The sequence below is a fragment of the Centruroides vittatus genome, unplaced genomic scaffold (assembly GCF_030686945.1).
Source record: "Centruroides vittatus isolate TY-2023 unplaced genomic scaffold, ASM3068694v2 contig_728, whole genome shotgun sequence".
In the NCBI taxonomy this organism is placed as follows: domain Eukaryota; kingdom Metazoa; phylum Arthropoda; class Arachnida; order Scorpiones; family Buthidae; genus Centruroides; species Centruroides vittatus.
Genome location: NW_027122465.1, coordinates 97394 through 116174, shown reverse-complemented (window position 1 = coordinate 116174; position 18781 = coordinate 97394). Strand labels below are relative to the sequence as shown.

At 28.1% G+C, this 18781-nt stretch overlaps 2 protein-coding genes across 2 annotated transcripts in view; one reads left to right on the top strand and one right to left on the bottom strand.

Annotated features, from left to right (window-relative positions):
• Positions 1-24: 24 nt before the first annotated feature.
• The window catches only part of LOC136980870 (coiled-coil domain-containing protein 141), a 47277-nt gene continuing 28520 nt past the window's right edge, over positions 25-18781 (bottom strand). Inside the window, exons 20-36 of the mRNA XM_067277070.1 lie at positions 18623-18771; positions 13704-13973; positions 12837-13017; positions 12466-12762; positions 12226-12389; positions 10788-10939; positions 10573-10702; positions 8911-9091; positions 5041-5062; positions 4609-4792; positions 4268-4537; positions 3973-4150; positions 3629-3668; positions 1314-1437; positions 881-1085; positions 612-809; positions 25-542 (exon numbers count right to left, since the gene is read on the bottom strand). Of these exons, the coding sequence (XP_067133171.1) occupies positions 163-542; positions 612-809; positions 881-1085; positions 1314-1437; positions 3629-3668; positions 3973-4150; positions 4268-4537; positions 4609-4792; positions 5041-5062; positions 8911-9091; positions 10573-10702; positions 10788-10939; positions 12226-12389; positions 12466-12762; positions 12837-13017; positions 13704-13973; positions 18623-18771 (3125 nt within the window). The 3' untranslated portion in view covers positions 25-162. The remainder of the gene's footprint in view (positions 543-611; positions 810-880; positions 1086-1313; positions 1438-3628; positions 3669-3972; positions 4151-4267; positions 4538-4608; positions 4793-5040; positions 5063-8910; positions 9092-10572; positions 10703-10787; positions 10940-12225; positions 12390-12465; positions 12763-12836; positions 13018-13703; positions 13974-18622; positions 18772-18781) is intronic.
• LOC136980872 (uncharacterized) overlaps positions 2233-18781 on the top strand; it is a 38554-nt gene continuing 22005 nt past the window's right edge. The window contains exon 1 of the mRNA XM_067277072.1: positions 2233-2401. The gene's annotated coding sequence lies outside the window, so the exon portion shown is untranslated. The remainder of the gene's footprint in view (positions 2402-18781) is intronic.

Sequence of the window (18781 nt, the reverse complement as noted above, 5' to 3'; positions counted from 1 at the left end):
ACTAGAATCGTATGTATACGAATCTTACTTTATAGCGCTTTATTTTATAACAAAAATAACAAATTTGTATATTAATCATTAGAAAAATATATAGCACCAACTGTTCCCAAGTTAATGAAGACTGTTAGTGTGAAAAAAGTTTATACAAAAATTTAAATCAAGTTATTTTTCTGAAGTTAAGGTTACTTTTTCGGTTTGCTGGACGACAGACATCTCTCTGTAGGATACAGCTTTTCCTACCAGAGATGCATTGTCCACGTGGATCAGATCGACTGTGCATTGGGCTTCTCCTCCTGCGTTGATTGCCTTTACTGTCAATTTCCCAGAATGATCAGATGTTGCATTTGGAATCACCAGAGAATGTTTGGTACCTTCAGACATTGTATAAAATGAGATAGAATCTGTTATTAAAGTTCCATTATGATACCATTTTACTTGCGGAAGTGGAGTACCCATAACTTCTACATCTAGTTGGACGCGATCTCCGGATTTAAAGAGACACGGCTGAAGAGGATGGACGAATTTTGGAGGATTTCTGTGAGCTACAAAATTTTTAGTGTCAGTAAGAATTAAATATATATTTTTTTTTATTAGTAATAAATTTGACTTACGTCTCACAATAACGTCGGCAGTGCTGGAAGCGACACCGGCCGAATTAGACGCCGTACAAGTGTATCTACCACTGTCTCTTTCTGTTGCTTTAGAAATTTTCAACGCAGCTACGTTATCAGAAAACGAAATAGATAATCCAGATTTTGGGAATATTTCTTTATCACCTAATGACCATGTTACACTAGGCTCTGGATAACCTAATAATAAAAATATATAATTTGATTTAGTTTTTTACTTTTAATATATAAATTTAATAATATATGAGAACCTTCAATTTGGCCTTGTAGAATGATATCTTCTCCCACTTCTACTACTGCACATTCTACCGGTTTCACAAATTTTGGAGGAAGAGATTTGCTCGGTTTAACAGAAACTGTTGGTGGAATCCTTCTGGAAGAAAGACCGTAAGAAACTGTGGCAGTTTCAGTAGCACTTATTGCTGTGTGATTGAGTTTAGAAACATCAAAATTTGCCTGGAAAATATTAATTTATTAAAGTTTATTATGCTCTTCTAGCTTCTTGTGTCAGTTAAGTAAGATACTTTATAATAGATACATAACAGGTCTAGTTTTGAATATTCTAAAAAAACTTGAATTTTAAAAAAATGAAAGTTTTTAATTTACAAAATTATTTTTATTTTCTTATAATAGTAAAACAATAATTGAAAATTTCATTAAAATAAAGGCATAAAATTATGATACCTTTTGAATTTCTTCATGGTACCCTACTGAAGTAGTTTGATGAAGTTCAAACAGATTGCTTTCTTGATGCAGTGTTCTGTTAGTAAAATTGCTTTGAGAAAGTAATGTTTTTTGACTTGTTTTTCTGAAAATATTTAAAATATAATAAATTTTAATCTAAATTTTTAGAGAAAATTCTATAAAATGATTATTATATAGTTTTTTTTAATATACAGATTAATAAAAATTGTGTGTGTATTTTAAAAAGTATTATAATTTAATTTTGACTTATATGCTAATTTAAAGTTCTAAAATAATAATTTTTTTTTAGTCTTATTATGATAATTGTATTTAATAAAATCTATTATTACAAGAAATCTTTTTTGATAAATTTGAGTATTATTGTAATAACTAATAGCATAGGATACTAAACTGCAATATGAAATGTCATCAGTTACAGACAATTAGAACAGAATATAATTATCATCATCATTGTAGGGAATGTTCATTGAAGACAACAAATTTCTTTCCATTCTTTAAAGGTATGGTTTGACCTTTTTTTCCCAAATTGCCCTGGACCCTGAAACACTGTGCCACTGGCCCTGAATCCCAACAGTGTTTGTTAGCATACAATTGCTTTTCTGAGACACTACTGTCAATAAAAAGTTGTACAACTCAAGAATATTATATCTGCTATGTCAAGATTCTGAAATCCTGCAAACACAAACTTCTGGATCTTTTATTCTCACCACATGAAAATATATTATGAATTAGTCTATAAACTGAGATTCAACTCAACTTTAAAAAGAACATTGGCCCACTGATGTGAGTTACAATTACTACTACTGCTGAATCAAATAAACTCTTGTGAGAATGATTTAAGGGAGCAATGTATAGAATGTATATTGAAAAATTAATGAAAAACATTTTTACATGAGATGTTGTCTTAAAGCAACAATTTCAGTGAATCCTCCAAAAGACTAGTCGAAAGTCAAGAACTTACTGTTGTATTCTTGAAATTATTTGATTGAATATGTGAGTTTCTTGACACACGAATCTATTTTGACCTGTTTCCAATCTTTGTGTGGTTTTTCATGTGACTGAATCAGGTAAACTTGTATGAGATATTATTAATGATGTTTATTGATCATAATTGGTTTTTATATGCAATTTTGATTTAAAAAAATAACAATTTTCTTTACTGGTTTTAAATGTGTCACTAAATTTGCATATTAGAGAGCATGAAATTTAAATTAAGATTAATGTCTAATTATGTAATACTTATTCTTAATAATAATAAATAAAGATCATGTAATAAAATTTATTTTTTTTTATCAAAAAAGATTCAAACTTTTATTAATTAATTCTGAGCACAATTTTATTTCAAAGTTTTAGTACTTTAAATTTGAATAATCCTAAAACTTAAAGAAATTAGCTTGCTTAATGTAATTTAAGAAGTTCAACTATACAATTCAAGTAAAAAAGTATATGATAACTTTTTTAAATTCATTTAAACTTTCTGCCGTAAAATTTTTTTCTTTGTATTTTTTTTTTTCCCCTCTCATTGGATCTGAAACACACACACTTTGAAAGTAAGGAGGATAATGTCATTTTGATTTTGAAATTAAGAAAAAAATCTGTGGAAGATAATTTAATTATATAATAAAAAAAGTTTAGAACTGAAATTCTTATTGCTAAAACTTTCTTAATTATCATTGAAGAATCAGGCTATTACTGTTGGGCAATAAAACCCAAGTTTGTTCTTCCAAAATTTATATTGTTAATGAAAATATATACTTCTGAAGAATGTACAAGCTAATCAACTCATATATTTCTTTTCATCATATTGGAACATTCACATTTTATAAACTATTCCAAAATATGAGAAAACGAGTGTATGGCTCTTTTTCAAATTTACAGGCTTCAATCACACCTTTATTTAAACTAAAAAGCAAACATTAAATTTTATTACAGATTATCATATAATGACAATAATTTTGCATAATGTATAATGCAACTGCTTGTGTAAAATAAACAACAAAGGAATGAATATATAAAGAAATGACTAGCTATTATAAACATGCTATTTTGTTTTTACTTAGATTTATTTTTCTGTAAAAATATGTTAACTAACTAGCATATATTAAAAATTATCAAGTTTACTTCCTTTTCCTATATCTATTTGAGAAATAATAATAATGCTTATAAGATAAAGTATGACATTTTAAAAGTAAAGAATAGCTCATTTTATAGGAAAATAAAACTTGTGCAAGTAATTTATGTAATTATGAAATTTTATATTTTAAACAAATATCTATAAAATAAAATTGCTGTACCTTTCTTCAATGCCATTCCAAACTGATTTGGTGGGAGATTCTAAAATTAAAAATTACACAATTAATAATTGTCTAGTTATTCCTAAGTTTTTAAGGATATAGTTATACTTTCCTTATTCTCAAAGAAATATACTTTCTCTTTGGGGATAATTTTAAAGTGAAAGTACTCATTGAAAATTCAATATAAAAACCAGACTAAGTGTTCTTGACACTGTTGTTATTAGAAATTGCAAGTTTTGGTTTTAATTTAGTGTAAAATATTTATTAACAGAAATTTAACACTAAATATTGAATAGAATATGAGGGTTATTATAATAAAGAAATTAATAGGAAATCTTAATTACCAACAGTTAAATATGCAGAAGAAGTAGCTTTTCCACTGTTATTTTCAGCTGTTACACTATATCTTCCACTGTTTTTGTCAGAAGTATTAAGAACTACTAATGACTGCCGATGGCCATCTTCAGTAATAATATAATTTTCACTTCTGCTGAGTGGCTTGTCTTCAAAATACCATGTTACCTGAAAGATAGACATTTGAAAGATTGATTTTGCTACATTTTATTCATAATTTTGTAATTACTTGTACAAAGCCAGAAGCACTTTGAGTTAAAGGACTCATTGTGCATGATTACTTACTGCAGGTTTTGGTGTTCCACTAATTAAACAATCAAATTTTGCTTCTTGTCCCTTTATGACATGAGTATTCCGTAGTAAGATAAGAAATTTTGGTGGTATTTCCGGAACAATAGGCTTTTGCGACACTTTAGGAGATGATGCAAGTATGGAACAGTAACATTTTGCTTCACCATATTTATTCAATGCTTGAACAACGTATTTTCCTTCATCACTCTGATTAACATCATATATTGTCAAAGAAAGATGTCCAGTTTTATGATCGTTATCAATCTAAAAAGTATATATTGTTATATGTAAAATTCATTTACATATTTCTATTTGATTATTATTTTAAATCTTACTTTATATTTGCTAGAATTGTGTAATTTTTGCCCATCCTTATACCAAAAGATGGTTAACTCGGGTTCTCCAATAACTTTGCATTGAAGTTTCATGTTTTTCCCTTTTGACAGTGTTATGTCTTCCAAAAGTTGTACAAATTTAGGAGAGGTAATTCTTTCTTCTAACACTCTAAATTCTTTATAACTGTTTAAGTAAAGAGCAATAACTTTCAAAATAATGTAAAGGATTTCTACACAAGATATTTAATTTTTTTTGTTTCAAATAACTGCAGAATAACTCTTTACAGCATTAATATACCGTTTAAATTAATATATTTTCTAATCATAGGTCTACTCTTCAGAAATATTATTATTAAAAATATATTTTTTTTTTAAGTAAATGAAATTTTTATAAATGCTTTTTAATTTGATTAATATGGCATTATTACTTACATTTTATGACTTGGTGAGTCAGCTGTTGAAAAAAAATAAATATATATATTTATTTATTTTTATAATATGAAATCATTAAATAATTTTTAATAACTATTCTTAATTTCATAAATATATTAATTAAATATTTTGCAAAACAATTTATAATTAATAAAATATAAATACATAAGCATATCCTAGTATCTGAATTCCTGCTACAGTTAATAATTTTTTTTAGTTCTTATCACAATATCTGAATCAAATAATCCTAGTATTACAAATTTCTTCAAAGAGCATTTGTGAGAAAAATTGAAAAGTCACTACAGTAAAAGTGGGAAGTAAGGAATAATTTTGATTACAGCATCTGTTTTCATTTGTTTAGTGACTTCATGTTTGCATTCTTAACAGTTGTTCAGTTTTAGGGGACCATCCATAAATGATGTCATGCTAAGGTCCATATTTTTAACTTCTTCCTTCCCATGTCACTCATTGCCACATTATGACAAGCTCACCTCACCCAATAAAGCCTTTGCGTTATTATAATGAAAATAAAATGATTTACTAATTAATGAAGTGTATGTTCAAATCTATTACATAACATTTGTATAAAAATAAAACACTACATAACAATTACAAACCCTTGAGAAAAAAATAATTTGCCAGCAAATTAATTAAAATTTTAGTTTTACTACAATGTAAGGCATTTTTCAATTGACACAATATGAGTGTTAGAGACGTGCCCATGGGAATGCTTTGTTCTGTCATGTCTATGCTATCAGCATTCATCTGCATTACATTCCCAACGAATTCAAAAGTTGTTTCCCTTCAGTCCATGAGAAGTGTTGTACTCTATGGATTTAGAGAACATAATTGAGTGTCTTCTCTATATTTCTTTTTACTTTGGTAATATTCTGAAAATATACTTTGAATTTGTTAAAAAATTCAATAAACATTTTTAACAAGCCTGCACAAACTTATAAATATACTAATGTGCTTAGTCTCAGTCCTGATGGATGTCAAAGTTTTACATATATACAAAATTAGTTTGTTTAACTCAACAGATATTAGAAACAAAGGTGACCTATGGCTTCATAACAATTTCATAATGTTACTTAGCCTAACATAAAGTGAGAAGGTAATGTATATTCTACACTATTATAGTAACAGACATTGTGTGTTACGAACCACAGTAAAGTGATTGTGCAATCTATTATAGTCACAGTAAACTTACTGTATGTACTGTACACATTTACTTTTTGCTATCTTTCACAGTGTTCTTTAAAAAATTTTTTTGTACTTAAATTTATTTAAGATGACATGTTAAAAAAGCATGTGTGATACTGATTAATGATAAATGATCCTTGTGATGTCATGTTTTACATCTCCTCCTCTTTATAACATTGTCACATTCTGAACTACCCCCTTCTGCATGAGGCATGACATCATATACAGACAACTCCTAGTGATTTTTATCACAAAATTTCAAATGCAATCTTATGAGCTTATTTTTAACAGTTCATTACAACAGGTCCACTACTTAAATTTGTTCATTAGTCCTATTAGAAATTTTATTTGTTGCATTACTGAATTCAGACAGATCCTTTAATGTTCTCATTTATTTGTTTACAATCATGATAAAGACATGGTGTAATAGGTAAATAGGTTATTTTGCAACATTTTATTGTCATTTGAGAAAATGGTTACACTTATTCAAATGAACCAGAACTAAGTTGGATTGTTTTCCTGTATGAAATAATGGAAAACTCTTGACATTGAAATCATTTTCAGGAACATGTTAGATTTAGATAATCGGTATAGTTGTATATCAAACATTTTATACATTGTTTAATAAAGATTCTATTAGCAATCATATTTGACTATAAAAATTATGTTTATATATGAATAGCTGGAGGAGAATTTGCTGAAAATACAAACAAAACATCCAACTTCTATTAGATCTCATGAAATTTATTTCAAATTATTTGAAATTAGTTCTCTCTTCAGAGACAATGTATTGTAAGGAAAATTCTACCAACAGTCGGAAGATAAAATCACAAAAAGCAAAATGTATTGAGAAATTATTATTCAGAAGGTATGTGGAGAGTGACTTTTCTCCACTCTCTCTCTCTGTGTGCCATATCAGAAATCCTGATGTCGGCAAGCACCTGGCGCAGGTTAATAAGTGGTTAGTAAGGCACCAAGATGTATCCTGGGGGAAGTTACAATCAAAGTGGTTCTCCATTGCCTTCTCTGGTGTGCGATGTTACGCAAGGGGAAATTCCTTCTGTGAGGTCTTGTAAGTTTCTCCACTAGTAATCTTAATTTCTATATTTGTGGAGTTTAGCAAAAACAAAAGGCTTTGTAGAGGCTGGAGCAATACCTATATTATTTAAGAAAAAGTAACAAAGATTTAGGCAGTCTTTTAGCAAATATGAAAAGCCTTGAATATCCACAGAGGGCAAGAAATTAAAACTAGTGATGGAAATTAATATTTATTTAGGATTTAGAATTAGATGATAGTACAAAAATTTATTAACTACAATGAATTATATATATTCATTCAACAAATGGCTTTGTTGTTATGTAACAGATAATTTTAAAACTACAAGTAACCTCCATACAATACAGTTTGCCCCATTTCTCTGTTAGACTGAATCTTTGCACAACACATTACTTATGAATGTAACAGAATAAACTGTAGTTTACAGGATAAATGGATACAGCACTTGAGCAGAATCTGAATATAAAGTTTTAAACTCACTAAATATATATCCATTTTTCTTGTAAACTACAGTGATTTGTTTTGTTATATAAATTATAGTCACTAGTGAGAATATATTATTGACTGACCATATGAATAAAATAAATGTTATTACATCAGTAATATATCAAATAATTAAGCATCAATATATATGGCCAGCCAATTAAGCAAATTTAACCCAATTGGCTGGTATAGTGCACCAATCAGTCTTTTATACCAGAGTCCTATGCTAGGATTATAACCTTTGTGAAGAGAGGAAATTTTACTTTTAATCAAAAATCGTTGTCCTGTTATTTTCATGTCAAACAAACCTTCAATCAAAGAACTAAATTTTTATTTTGTTATCATTTTCTTGAGTGAGGTTTGTTTTTGGTATAAAAATTAATATAAAAGACGGAGTTGTCATTTTTGTATATCAAAGACTGCTGTCCTCTTTCATGAGAACTATAGATTTTAAAGTTAGAAACATTGTATACAGTATAAATTTTTTACAGTTTAGTTTCGAGATAAAGTGGTAACATTTAGTACTGTAAAATGACTATAATAAGACCACTGTAATGAAGACAATAAAATTAGAAACAGAAAATTAAAATCTAATGAAAATATATTACAGTGAAAGATTGAAAATCTGAACTAATTGGAGCTAGACCCTGTCTGAATTTTCAAATATACATGTAAATTAGCATTTAAGTATCATAAACATCAAATATACTGTAATTTAAGTTTAGGTGCTCTAAGTTCAAGCCAATATTTTACAAGGAATGTAGGAATACTTAGATTTTCCAAATATAATTTACAGAATCATTATATTTAAACAAAAAATATAGTGTATTTTCAAAATTAAAAAATTCTGAATTCTGAATGAAAATTAGATCATCAACAACAAAGTTATCATTAAAAGAGTTAATTAATATACATTTTTTGACACCCAGAGTTTTGATACATCACTGTATATTTTACGTAAATTATTTTCTTTTTAAAAATTTGTATTTTGGCAAAACAAAAATCTATTTTTATATTTACATTTTAAATGAAATATAAATCTTCATTAATTTTTAAATATTCTAACATTCTTGATATTTATGATTAAAAAAAAATCACTAGCACAAACTATAAATATAAATACATACATTTTACTGATATGGTGCATTCACTAGATGCTTCTCCTGCAGGATTAATTGCCACACACCTATAACTTCCAGCATCACTTAAACTAATATCTTTGAGGATTAATGAGCATCTATCACCCTCAAAAAGCAATTTCAGTTTATCAGATTCTTTAACTGGTTTTCCATTATGATACCAGATTACCTAAAAAAATTTTATATCATCATAAAATTTGATAGTAATTAATTATAAGATTTATTATTGAAATGAGATTAATTTTATCATAAATACATTATAAATAAAAATCTAAGATTTACAGTATAAAATATTTAATAAATGCATTACTTCTGAAATGTTGTATCATTTTTTTAAAAAAGTGAATTGAAATAAACATTCAGTTATTCCTAACAATTTAACATTGAAGTCCAATAAAAATCTCAATTAACATCTTCATTAATATTCATTTTTGCTTAATGTAAGAAAACACCACCATAACATTCCAGCAATGTGTGTTTAAATCAAACAACTAATGTTTTTGACTATGTTGAATGGCCACAAAGAAAACATAAAAAAGAATATAATTCAAAGCATGGGACACAACAGGAATACTTTGCTGGAATATTATAGTGGTATTTTTTTACATGTTTGCATATGTTTAATTTGTTGAATTGAATAAATATCAATATATTAAATAATTATTACGTAATTGAGATTTTGATTGGAAATTAATGTTAAACTAGAAACCGATTTCTGTTATTTTTATTTTTTTTTTTTAAATACAGATACAGCTTATTTGCTAATAATAATCATATTAAATGAATGTATATTTACATATATAAAACATTGAAAAATTGTTTTGATTTTTCTATTGCTTGTATGAAATAAAATATTGGTATAGATAACTTTATGTATATTATATGATCAAACAAGATGATTTATTATTAAATTATTAATCTCCCAAAATATTTTTTTAATACAAAATGGATTAGATGAAAAAAATTTGTAACTGCAACTTGAATTTAACAATATATGACAATCATTTTACATAAGTGTGACATGAGTATGACAGCTTTGAATACCTTTCTAGAAGATTGATCATCTTGCAACTGGTTCTAAGTCTAATTTACAATGCAATAAAATTTATATGCAAAGTAGGCATTTCGCATCTGTATTAATTCGATGTGTTAAATCTTTATTCTTTTATAACTCAAAAATTAAAAAGTTTACCTAATGTATTAGATATTTTAACTTAAAATAATGACAGCAAATATTGATGTATTTGTGATTACTATAAAATTACTAATTTAATTAGATATTGAATAACCTTTCGAAAGCTAATAAAACTAATTTAATGAAGCTCTACAATAGAATTATTAAAAACAATTTACACTTCTAATAAATAATAATTCAAACTGACTTATCATTTATTTTAAAAAAAATTAAATGTAAATAAATATATTTAGATGCCTATGTTTAGTAGTAATACCTTATTTGTAATTTTATCATTATTTCTACATTTTTATTTGAATCTTAATAATAAATTAAAGATATATCACATTCACTAATTTATATGACATAAAAAATTTAATGGATTTTATACATAAAGTTAAATATCATGTTAAAGGAACAATCATTAATATTTCTGTTTAAATTTAATTACTGTATTATAAAATAATAATCCTTACTTCAGGTTCTGGATTTCCAATGATCACACAATCCAACTGAATACAGCCATTTATGTAGACTTGCTGACTTTCCAAAGCTTCTTTAATAATTGGTTTAACAATGTCTGTATCAGATATTGCATCTGAATCACTAAGTAATTGGTAATATATTTTACAATTTCAGTTTTTTTAATACAACAGAATATAATATGAAAAATTAATAACCATAAACTCACGAAGCTTCTAATATTAATTTTTCTTTAATGCTGACATAACTAGATGAAATGGCTTCTCCTGCAAGATTTCTAGCAGTGATAGTATATGTACCAGAATCCTTAAGAGTAGCAATTGGCTTCTCTAGTACAGCTTTATTTTGATCAAAACGAAGCTGCAAAGGTTTTGATTGTTTCAATAAAATATTACATACAATAATGTTACAATACAAATACAATATGTTATTTTTTAATAATAATATAATTATATTACAAATTAAATAAAATCACTGTTATGAAGTACAGTTCATAGTTAAAAAGTCATAAACAGTTTTATAAAAATCTTTCTTGAAATATATCATTATAGTCAGGGCTATTTTTTCAGCTGGAATGCTGTACCAGCAGATAGCATAAAAAGTATGATAGCCTGTACATAATACTGGCAGTTGAATAGTAAGAAACATTCTATAAGTTCAGGCAAGAAGTCTGGTACTGGCATGATAAAAATGAATGAAATGAACTGGGCCAATTGGATCTAATGTCAAAAGTAAATGGAGGCATGGACCCATTTGTTGCAGGCCATCTGTTGTTGAACATGTAATATTGTCAGGTAATTGTCTGTTGCCATTAAACTCCTGTCAAAAAACAAGGTTTAGAGAAGTGTGAATGATAATATTTTGAAAGAGATATAGGTGAAAAACACATGGTTATTAAAACAGCACCATTTAGCAAATGACACTAAATCCAAAACAAGAAACACAGAAGAAAGTGCAGCCAAATTATACACAAAATACTGTAAATACTACATTATAAACTTGTACAATTAAAAAGAAAAAATAAATAATTAGTAGTATTAAACACTGTTTTTATTTATTGTTACACTAACACATAACTTTATTTTTAGTCATTACAAATGCATACCAGCAGTAATTTTTCAGAAAAAGAGCCCTGAGTCCATACTACAAATATACATATAAATCTTAACAAGTAAAATGCAAAACCATTTTTGGGATGAGACTATGTCTCGGAGAGCACAAGCAATGCATGTGCAAGTCTCGCACTTGTGCCTGTTTGTAGAAACAGCCTCAGCATTTCATATTTTCTTTTGATGCAGTTCTTGGTCCCATGACTATCTACAAGTCTGGTTTATTTTCTGTGCACATGATTTGGGCACCAAATACTCTGTGCCAAATTGCAACTTCTGACATGTACTCCTTCATACCTCGAAGGTGTGCAGCCATTGACAGCTGTGCAATTTTAGAGACGAGACATAGTCTTGTCAACAAAATAAATGGCAAATTTTTACTGTATTACATAATTGTATTTGTTATTTGAAACCTTATATAAAAAATTTATTTATTTGCACATATTTAATGTTATGGAAATTTATTTATATGATTAAGTTAAAGATATATACAAATACATTTTCTTGTAATTCTGAAAAAATCTTTTAGATATTTACCCTAGTATTGCTATTTTCCTTTAATATTACTCCATTATGAGACCATGTTAGAATTGGAGATGGATAGCCACGGATTTGACATTCTAAATGTAAATTATGACCACTTCTTACTGTGACATTTGATAATGGAATTAAAAATGCTGGAGCTTCAATGGGAAATAAAGCTGAAAATACATATATATATATAATTTAATAAATGTACATTTTAAAAGTTAATAAGTAATAAAAACTTTTATTTACAAATGATATTTAATGTAGCACTGCATTCAGCTTGTCCAGCTTTATTTGTTGCTCGACAAGAATAACATCCTTCATCCTCTAGATGGGCTTCTTTTATATGGAGCTGACAAAATCCATTATTAAAGATGATAATATAATCAGGTGAACTATCAATACAGACATCTTTCTTATACCATGAGACAAGTGGTAAAGGATTTCCAGTGACTTGACACATAAATTTAAATGATTCTCTTTCTTTAACTTTACCAGGCTCCAATTCTTTAGTAAAGTGAGGTGGTTCAATACGAGGTCTGGTTTCTTTAAAAATTGAAGATGAGGTGAATTTCAATAAACCAGAACAATTTGTAAATTTTTAATTAATTTCTACTAACCTTTTACATGTAAATGAGCACTACTTTCTGCTTTACCAAATTCATTTTCAACTTTGCATGTATATACTGCAGAATCTTCAAGTAAAGTTTCTTCAATAGTTAAAGTGCAAATATTGTTTTCCAAACCAATTGCATAGTCAGGATTATTATAAATCAACATATCATTTTTATACCATCTAACCTAAATGATTAAATAAAAATAAAAAATAAGTAACATTTTGTCTCATAAATGCAAGTGACTAAAATTATAGAATTTTGCAAAATTTTTTTAAGAACATTTATTTTTTATAAGATAAAATTTAATATAATTAAAAAAAAATGAAAATATTACTTTTCTATTTCAAGTAATATTTTAAAATAAGTTACTTAAATAATGTAAAATTAAAAGTTCCATTTAGATTCCATTATTCCACCATTAAGATTTTTATTTAAAAAAATTCAATTCAATTAAACAATAAATTTCAAATTGCAATATAGTATAGAGCAGTGGTTCTCAATCTTTTTGAAGTCAGGAAACACTAAACTTTCACATTGTTTTCCACGGAACAGTTATGATACATCAGCTTTAAAGCAGGGGTGGCAAACATTTTTGAAATCAAGCACACTCGGTCTAGTAGATGACAACATTGGTGTTTGCTAATTACATTCCCATACAAAAATTATTTTACATTATATTGATTTTTCTTATGCAACAATTTTTAATTGTATATTTGTTTTTTCACATAACACTTGAAGTGGCTTCACGGAGCACCCGTGTTTCGCAAACCACGAATTGAGAACCACTGGTGTACAGTAACATTAAAAAGATTCTATCCAAAATATTTGAGAATGGTTTATGTATATTTTGAATAAATTTCTGTAACCTACTATAGGATTATGGCCGGCTTCAATTTGACAATAAAATACAAATTTTGATCCTTCTTGCACTTGGCTATCATTTAAGGGAACTGTGAATATAGGAGGTTTTCCATTAATTGTCCGTCTTTGAAGTTTTGGACTTTCAATTATCTCCTTTCTAATAATTTTTGGAGAAGATGTATGAATTGTTGTGACTTGTTTTTCAGAAATTTCAATTGGTTTATGAATAATTGTTGAAAATTCTGAATGAAATTGTCTTGAAGCTTCAGCCTTGATATCCTGTTAGAAAAATTAAAAATAAAATAATTTATTTAAAATGCTATTTTTATTTCTTAAATAATGCTTATTTTTCTTAAAAGATTAATATTAAAAATTATTAAAAGTATACGAATAAACACTTTTTTTAAAAAATAAAAATGTTTATTAATATAATTTTAATTATTTTCTTTTAAATAAATTTTTTTGATTCTAATATTATGATCAAGAAATACTTAGAAATTTATTGAATAAATAACAATATTTCATAATAATTTGTTTAACCATTTCATTTAAATTTAAATTATTAAAATTTTTTAACTTAACTTACATTTTAAGAATAATGAACTGGTAACATTAGGTAGAGTAAGTAAATAAGACTGCAGTTAGAGAAAACTCTGGTTTTATTAAATTTAACATTAAAAAAACAGGTTAAACAATTAAAAAAATGTATAATTTGAATATTTATTTATTATTATTATTATCATCATCAAATAATATACAAGGTCTGATCAGAAAGCCTCTGATCTTATTTTTTTTCCTTTGCAAGCTGGGGAGATTATGTCATCATGTGACCTTAGACCCAACTGTATTTGTGTGAATTTTGGTGAGCCTGTCTTACCCTGCAGTCACTGTCAGGCAACTGACAACTGAGATAGATGCATTAGACATGCAGCTATCTCAGTTTATGTGACGATAACACAGTTTATGCTGTTATTGTTGCATTAGTGATTAAGTCTCCACCTTATCATGATGGTGGGGTTTGTGTGCCTCAATGACCCTGAGGGCTTAACCAGTGGTAGCCATGGCTACTGGCAGGGTCACACATGTCAGAAAGGTTGCTGGTGAGAGGTCAGACCAGAGGCGGATTTAGGTTTTTTGGGGCCTAGGGCTTAATGAAGTCCAATGGAGACCATTTTTTGTTAGATTAAGAATCTTTAAATTGGGGTTTAAAATTTTAATAACATCAAAATCATAGTTGAAATACATTTATTTATGAAATTAATGGAATTAATAAAAATGTATTAAAAATTTATTATAATAATTCAATTTTTGGGTCCTTGATACTTGGGGGTTCAGGGCTTAAGTCCTATTAGTCCCTATGTTGATTTGCCCTGGGTCAGACTAAGGGGTTGTTAGCCCTTCCCCCAAAAAAAGAGCTTTCGTTAAAAATGGAATAGTGTGGAAAGAGGCCTCTGTGCGTCGTGTTAAAAGATGTGAAGATGAGGTGAGATTCAGTATATGGAATGTTCAGGATCTGTCTATGTTGAAAGAGCAACAGCTGTTGAATGTGATGCATGAAGGAAAGATGGATGTATTGTGTGCATTTGAAACAAAATGTAAGAGTAAGTGCTTGAATGAGTGGGAGAGTTTTTTACATGTATCTTCTGGTGTTTCTATAAGAAAATTTGGCAAACATGGAGTGCGTCTCTATGTTAGTCCCTGTCTTAAAAATTGTATTAAATCTTATGAATGCATTAATGACAGGATTGTCTGGATGAGAATGAAAGTATGTGTGATGTCTCCCTGGTTATTCAACTTGTACTTGGACAAATATGTGAGACAGTAGAAAGAATAGCAAATCAGTGTGAAAGTGGGTGGTGAGAATTCAATTGCCTATTGTATACTGATGATACTGTTTTACTTGTAGAAACCAAGGTTAACTGCAGTATCTTGAGAGCTGTAAAAAAATGGCATTGAGAATAAGTTGAGAGAAAACAAAAGTTTTAGTGTTTGAAAGAGATGGCAAATGAGGGAGTGCAAGATACAGCTAAATGGTGTGATGATAAAGCAGGTTAGAGAATGTTTACTTGGGGAGTACTTTTGAGAGGAATGGCAGAATAGGTAGGGAATTGGAAGATGAGTGAATGCTTGTATGAAAGTGGTTGGGTGCGCAGGGCAATTGGTGTGGTGTTGTGCACAGGAAAGCACTTTTTTCTTGGCCATCCTTTAGGGAAGCTGTGACAGTGTAGTGGTGATTAAGTGAAAATGGAAGAACATGACAGATCCTGATTTCATGAAGATTATAACCAGAGATGACACCTAGGTCTATACGTAAGACCCTGAAATAGAGGTACAATCATTCCAGTGAAAAGTGCTATGGTCTCCACAGCCAAAGAAGAAACAGTAATCATGCAGCAATGTAAAGGTGGTGATGATTTTTTTTTACCACTAGAGCATAGTTCATCAGGAGTATGCCCCTCATGTACTGTACAGTACAAACTATGACAAAGGAGTACTATCTGACTGTTTTACATCACCTATGAGATGCTGTGATCTCTTATATCTAACAGCATTTAACAAGACAATGCTCTGGCCCACAGATCATATCTCATCCAGACATTCCTTGCAAAACATGGTATTGCACACATTCAGCAGCCTCTTTACTCCCTAGATATAGCTCTAGCCGACTTTTGGCTCTTTTCCCAAACTAAAGATGATATTCAAAGAAAGAAATTTTAGGATGCAAAGATGATTTATGGCATTAGTATGCAATAAAGCATGTGATAGAGATCCTGATAAATGACTTTGAAAAATGCTTACTTCTTCCAACAGTGAAAGCACTGTTGGAAGAAGTATGTGAACTCAAAAGGAGCCTATTTTGAAAGGGACTAATGTATGAATCTAACAGATACATACACATTTTTCCCTGACCTCAGGTCAGATACTTTTTGATCAGACCTTGTATAATATCTTCAGCAGTAATTTCACAAGTAAAAGATTTTCAATATCATTTTGATCTATTTTTCATCACTTTAAACTGTTAAAATATTATTTTTTCTGAAAATATTTTTATATTGAATTAAATATTCAAAGCAAGAATCTTTTAATATATATTCTTGCTTTGAAGATTAAAATGATCTTTCATTAAAGAAATTATAATTTGTATTAATATAAATTACAGTATATAGAAAAATAGTTTGTGTTACGTTTGTGAGATGAACTATAATTTTGGAATATAACAGTTTGTGAGAAATGTATAATAAAAACTTTTTAATGGTTATTTCAAGGTAGCTTTTATAGTTCAAATGAGGGTTTCCAAATTCCCAACATTTTGAAATCTTTGGAAATTGAAAATGGGAAATTGTATTTCCCTAGAATTCTTGAAATAATCTCTTATATTTAATTTTCATTAATAATCTGTAATAATGGCTAAGCTTCTTCCATATGTTATTTTCAGGTCTTGCTTTGAATGTAATTTGGTTATGCTTTGTTGTTTTGATTAAATAAACACCAATTGACTGTTTTCTTTGAAATAGCTTAAATTACTGAGTAATAATTCCTAATATTAATACATTTGTAAACAAACAAGTGAAATTATATAAGATGTCATAATTTTATTTGAGAATTACAAAAAAAACTTCAATTTGAAAAACATTTGGCTAATTCAAACCCACATAATTCAAAATTGGGTTTTTTGGTCCCTGAGTTTCGAAATAACAAGTTTTTACTGTACATCACAATTGTCAGCCACAAACAAACTGATTGAATATGGTTGGTAGTATCGGCCATCACTTTGTGGAAACAATTCATCGTGGAGAATAAACAGTTTGTGTCTACACAGATAAATATTTATTTTCATAACCCAATGCCATATTAATATAAGCTACCTTAGATTTAGTTAGTTTACCTGAAATGACTTTGAGTTGAATCCTGGGTTGTGAAAATAAATATTTTTCTGTGTAAATACAAACTGTTTTCTGTTCCCCATGATCAGACGTGCTTGATTTACAAAAGCTAAAATTAGCTGGTTATGTATTATCTGATTCTGGTGTCGTACATGGATTTTTAATGGCATGTAATATTGTAACCAGTGGTGTGCGGTGACATTTGATCATAGGGAAGCTGTGCCGGCTGTGGATAGAATCATTGGAAGCATTATACGATATTTTGGTGTTTAGCATTCACGAGCTAAACCATGTGAGGTTGGTGCTCTGCAAAGTGCATGTGCAAATGCATATAATCTGGCTGCTTTACATGATTCAAATATTTTCATCATGGAATCTGTCCTGTATTTGACAATACAGCATTTCCATTGGGAATATGCATATATGAATTTATATTTGAATATACAATAACAATCTTATCATTGTTTTTCACATGTAGTACAGAAATTTGTTAAAAGATACATAATGCAGTTATAATAAAATATTAATTTTAAGTAATTCAAATATGAAAATAATTGCATTTATATTTTAGAAAATACAAGGGAAATGGTGCTTCCACAGCTTCCTTGGACAGCACACCACTGATTTAACACAATGTAGCTTTACATAGCAATAAATAGGAAAAATGTCTAAAAGATGCATTGTGAGTAATACATTTATTTCCCAATGTGGGTATTACTGAGTTTTAAGAGCCAATTTTCCCTCTTTCCCAACTAACTTTTCTTGGGATTCAGGAACAGGAAAATGAAAAAACATTCCTGAGAAACCCTTGTTCAAACAGTATTGTATCTCTATAGAAACATTGTTTATACTATGTTGTAATAATCTAATTGAAATTAATATTTATATTTTTTTAGTTGTGAAAATAATAAAAGAGATGAGACTATTTTTACTCATAATTTAAAAAATTTTAGTATATTACACAACATAACTTCAAAAAACATCAATAATAACATTTTTAAAAATTGTTCCCATTATCTTAGTCAAAAGTTTAAAATATCTTACTTTAATAATCTGTTCTTTTGCTTGTTCTTCTTCAGCTGCCTTCAGATTTTCAATAAGACTATATAATTCTTTTTTAATTACTTCTAATGATTCACTCATGTCTTTGCTTCTTATTGTCAATTGCTGAACTATACTAGGAGTTTTTCCTTCTATTATTTA